Source organism: Protomyctophum bolini (assembly GCF_963924005.1).
Source record: "Protomyctophum bolini genome assembly, chromosome: 11".
In the NCBI taxonomy this organism is placed as follows: Eukaryota; Metazoa; Chordata; class Actinopteri; order Myctophiformes; family Myctophidae; genus Protomyctophum; species Protomyctophum bolini.
The window spans coordinates 37945276-37950950 of record NC_137872.1 but is presented as its reverse complement, the minus strand read 5'-3'; the positions used below and the strand labels follow the sequence as shown (position 1 = coordinate 37950950).

Sequence of the window (5675 nt, the reverse complement as noted above, 5' to 3'; positions counted from 1 at the left end):
AGCTAATTTCCACATTGGTTCATTATGAGTCACTGTTGTAGGCCTACAGCTGTAAAGGGTTGCTCAGTTCTTTTGCAGGACCATTATTGGATGGCAGTGTCTGTGGTCCTGCACACAATACAGACACGGCATTGTTTTCTGTCCATTCACTGGCAGGCATGTGAACAGGCTGAAGGAAAATGGGAAATGGAGGACCCCAATGGAAACAAGCCTTTCTTGCGTTTTTGAGTGGTGCGGCCACTCCAAGGAACAGCAATGTCCGCGTTAACCTATGTGGCTATGTGTTAACCTATGTGACTATGTGTTAACCTATGTGACTATGTGTTAACCTATGTGACTATGTGGCTATGTGTTAACCTATGTGGCTATCCTATGTGTCACACTTTGCCCTATAGTGTTTGCCGAAAATATAAGTCACATGTAGGAAGAACAGCCAAAAGTTGGAGAAAACTGTCAGACAGATACCTTGGATGCAGAGAAGTCTGTTCTTTATCCTCCTTTTCACTCCATCAAAACTCAAGGAACGTATTTACACAGCAACTGTCAGGTTGGCCCTCAGTCCTCACACCTCTGCAGTCCTGCTTTGACTGACTGGCAGTGGGAAGTCTCCCTACTTATATAGGCTAAGCCCCTCCCACGGACCATACCAACCCTAAATTGATTCCACAATTTCCCCAGTGATTCAATGTCCAGAGACACCACATTTCATATACACACATTTCAAGTGTTACATAATATTCCACACATTATCCACATAATATACACAATGATAAATCAGAGTACTCTCAACAAACCCTCATACTGTTGGTATGTTCCCAACACCCCACAGCTGATAGTTGCTCCCTACAATGGAGTCAACCAATTAACAATCAAGCATCATCATCATCATCATCTCATTTACATACACATCCCAAAATAATATAAATCTCTGCAACATACACAATACATAATAATTCACCCATTTGTGTCCCGAACCTCCTGTTACATTAGAAATAACTGCAGGTCGGAGTCATACAATAACTCCTCAGTGGCAGGGTGAACTGAACTATGTGTTAACCTATGTGGCTATGTGTTAACCTATGTGGCTATGTGTTAACCTATGTGACTATATGTATGTGACTATGTGACTTTAATGAGTACCAGTAGGGGCGCTGTTGTGCCAGACACACAGAGAGAGAGAGATAGTGCTGCACTGTTACCTGCTAATGAGAGAGAGAGAGAGAGGGAGAGGAGGGGGGAGAGGGGAGTTGCACCACTCAGTTCACACGGGTGTGATTTTTCTAAATCCTCTTAGACCTATTGAGCTGTGCTTCCCTGTGCTTGTTCTACAAACTGATAATAAAGTTTTCAATCAATCAATCAATCAATCAATCAATCAACAGTTCAGATACCTAGCTTACCCCAATGGCATCGGTATAAGGTCTCTGAACTGTACACAGCCTATATACCTCTGACAAGTAGAGGCTACAGTAGTAAAATTTGCAATTCTGAGAAATGGCAAGTGTGGTTTGCGAAGTACAGTATGATGATGATGACGTAGTGACCCCATATGACACCACAAGGAGCGAAATATTACATCTTAAGCTTTTTGGTGCTGCTCTAAAACACAAGTTGGGCAATAAGTATAGTGTGGTTGCCGCATCAAGGCTTATTGTCACACAATGAGGTGGACAGAGACCATACAAAACAGTTTTTATATTAATTAACCTTTATTTAACCATTAAAGAAATAACAAAAACACATTATAGTCCCTTTTATGCAGTGTGAACTGGCCAAGAGAAGAGGCAAATACAGTCCATGTTGCAGCTCTGCCAGTAAACAAGTACAGGACATAACAAGACATATATCCATCGGTAAAAAACGATATACCCACTTTACCTAGGAAGCTCAGGGACAAACAGAGAATCTAACAAAGAAGTGAAAAAACGAATAAAAAAACACTAAGAGCAACAACATTTTCTATACTAAACTAAAATGGTAGAGCAATATACATTTGCTACACATCAAAGCAGCTGGAGCAATGTCTGGGAAGTGCGACCATGGCAATCCTTGTTTAAAACTCTGTAGAGGGGTTACAAAAGCCACGTTAATAATGGTACCGGTATATATCTTCTTTGATTGTGTGTGATCACTTTTCTATGTTTGTCTGTCAAATGACTGAACAGAGAGAGAGAGAGAGAGAGAGAGAGAGAGGGAGAGTGATTAACTCTTAGTCTATCACTATACTGAATTTCCCCGCCATCTTGATCTGTTCATCCAGCACGCCCTGCAGATCTTGAGCCAGCACGCGAACTTTGCTCATGAACGTCTTCTTCTTGTTCCTGGCTGACTGCTTCAGCCTCAGCTTGCCTTTTTCCTTAAAGTACAGGGCCATTTCTTCAGCGAAGCTCTGAAGCAGCCGCTCAGCTGACATGCCTCCTACTACGTGCGCTGTAGCATCGTACATAGTCTGTGACAGTTCCGCCATTTTCAGTGCCTCGGCCTGAGCTCCTGCCTTTTTTAACCTGTACAGGTCATGCCTCCTCAATTCACCCATCCCAGACTGGATCAACGTCACACAACATTCCACGTCAGCAATGCAATCCCTGTAGTCCTGCACTATCTTTTCCATCTTCTTCCTTCTTCCTTCCTGGTTACCCTTCTTGCGGGCAATAAACGCTTTGATGCCCACTCCCCCCCCAACGCCAGCAGACACCACGCCAGCGCCCACAGCTGCGGCCGTCAGAGCCAGAGTAGCCCCCAAGGTCAGGGGAGCCAGGACGATGCCCACCACAGCCGCGACACCGCTCAGCGCGCCCACTGTGCCCGCGGCCCCCGCGATAGCCATGGTCGCGGTCTTCTTCTGCATCTCGTCCTGGGGGCTGCCGGAGATTTCGTAGAGTGCACAGATGTGGCTTTGCAGTTGACTCAGGAGGAGGTTATAGAGACGTAGGGCTTTCTGCACGTTCACGGCTCTCTGATTGAATTCCCTGTATAGGGTATAACACGAACAGATTAGAAGGAAAGGTCATCGTTCTATACACCAGTGGTTTTCAACCCTTTTCATATCAAGGTCCGTTATTTATTTGGCATTTGAGCCACGGAACCACCATTTGATGACATTAAATCCTCTCAGACCCAAAACTTTATACCTGTCCATTCAAACTCTATAGACGGAAAGTTATTAGTGCAGCCGTGCCCGGCAGCCGGTGAAAACTATACAGTTCTAATCAGGCCCGGAAATTAAGGCCCGGCCCTACTGTACCTGGGCCCTCATCAAACCCTGTACAGTGTACACTCAAGACACTATACCCCCACTGCCATCCTTAGATATGCGGAGTTGACCTGTTCTGACATTCTATATGTTGATCTGACCTCATCAAACCCTGTGTACACTCAAGATAAGCTCCACATATGGATAGACCTCCTCAAATCCTGTATACACTGAAGACACTGCCCCCGCTGCCACCCTTAGATCTCCATATATGGAGCTGACCTGTTCTGACATTCCCTTATGTTGATCTGACCTGACCCCCCCTGCCAAAGCGCCAGCGCTTGCCCAGCAGTCTGCCGTCACCCAGGCCGGATGCGTGCACGCGACCTCGCCCTTTAGGGGCGAAGTCGCTTGTCGCCCTCAGGGCGTCTTCATGGTTAAGTAATACTGGCAGTGAATGTTGCAGTAGATTTGTGGTATTGTACTATGCGTGATACCTGTACAACAACTAAATTATAATAACACTCAACAAGCATAATCCATGGAGAAACCCTTAATCCACAGACCTCCTCACCTCTGATCAAAGTTATAGGCACCTTTGCGTCAAACTATTGTGACACTGTCCCTTTAAAACCTGCCACACTCTTCATCAATCACTCATCGTGTACATAATTATATGTATTTCCCGGTGTTTATTTTCCATTGTTCCATCTGCATACTTTCTGATACCTACAGTATACCTGTTACCTTGGAAACTACAACTATTGAAGCTATACGTTGACAAACATATAACACAAAACTAGCTTAGCTGGTAGAACTTCGATCCTGTCTCCTCCTGTCCTCATGTAAGACTGTGTCCTCTGAAAAGTCATCCGTCTATATACTGTAATAACCATTGTATAATGTACAGTACACACCCATTCGCCTTTTCAGCTAAGTGGCTTGTAAATTACCCTTACTACCCTGACTGTGATTAGATTAAAGCTGCTTTCATTATTAGTAAAATTTAGAAAAACAGTAGAACAGTAGAACACATGGTTTTCTCCTCCCTTGAAGCTTGAGTATAAATGTATCTTGTGTCTTTAATAAATCAGAAATTGCACTGTCTCATGAAACACTTAGTCCTAATCCCTGGCGCGTCAAAAGCTTCTGCTGCATCATGATTGCAGCATCAGCACAGTAGACTGAGGACAACATTGAAATTGCTGTCAGGCAGAAACCTTGTATGTCCTGAAACTGGTTCAATATGCATACCATTTCACTTTAAAGCAATTTCAGCAGAAATGGCAAACAATGACAGATCATCTACAAGCTCACAACACGTTGCATTGCAACGTGTTGTGAGCTTGTAGATCGGTCATTTCTGATACTTTGGTTTGACTGTTGTAACCTGAGATTCAGGAGGCCTATCGCTGTGGCAGCGTGTGGCTGACAGTAGCTCATTTCATCTAGACGATGGAAAGTGAAATATTTTTGAAAGTGCGTGGCCTACATGGTGAAAATTGTGACGTACTGTGAAACTAACCATCTCTCATCACCTCAAGTGACACGACAAAGCGCCGTGCACTTAAACACAAAACGTCGACTGGTTACATTTGTTATCATTTGTTTGTTATCAGCTTTTACCTTGTTTCGTCTTCTATGTTGAGTGATGGAGCCACGGTATTTGAGTCTACAAGCGTAGCAAAAGAGATGCAATTACTGTAGATAATGCAATGCACACTATGTGGTTATTTTCTGGGTTCACCAGCACAACACAAAACAAAATAAAAAATGTAAATGAAAACACACACATGAAGCACCACACGACATGTTATACTTACATGGCAGTGTCTTCATCCATCTCAACAGACTGTCTATGTCCTTAATGGAAGAAAAGGTTTTTATTGTCAGAAAGGGGTGGTAAATTAAGCGTATAGCTTCAGTCAATACATTTTTATATAACAGCCAGGGATCCTATTTTTTTGCAGTAGTCTACTGGTCGCAGTATAGTTTCTCTCAGATTACATAATGAAACTATTGTATGAAAAGTATTTCAGAAATACTATATATGAGCGGTTGCGTGACCAATGCTTGACTTTCATGCCAGCAATTATTTTGTCAGACTGTAGCCTACATGTACGTAGGCCATGATGCGCAGCCTGCATAGCTAGTTCAGGCAGACAACTCGTGAGCGCGCCTATAGTCACATGCACTCTTTACCTGATCAGGTGTCTATATTCACATGCACTCTGCCTGAACAGAGCGGCAATGTAAACGTCTCTGCCTACCTCCTGCTCATTCGTGTCTTCTGTCTCCTGCTGGGCGAACGCTGCTGCCTCGCTGCTTAACGTGCTGTCCTGCTCATGACGTTTTGCAACCCCACCGTCTCCCCAGTATATACGTGCATGCTACAGGGAATGAATGGAGACGGAGACTGATGCTATAAACCATGCTTCATATTATACCTGGTATACCGGTATGCTCAATACATCTATTCTAT

The 5675-nt window shown here is 43.9% G+C and overlaps 1 protein-coding gene across 1 annotated transcript; it reads right to left on the bottom strand.

Moving 5' to 3' along the window:
* Positions 1 to 2016: 2016 nt before the first annotated feature.
* LOC308323981 (uncharacterized protein) lies at positions 2017 to 5052 on the bottom strand. The gene is made up of 3 exons (XM_080775875.1): positions 5017 to 5052; positions 4820 to 4865; positions 2017 to 2969 (listed from the first exon to the last, which is right to left on the bottom strand). Exons 1-3 carry the CDS (start codon positions 5030 to 5032, stop codon positions 2210 to 2212), a joined length of 822 nt encoding a protein of 273 aa, XP_080632001.1. The 5' UTR covers positions 5033 to 5052; the 3' UTR covers positions 2017 to 2209.
* Positions 5053 to 5675: the final 623 nt, after the last annotated feature.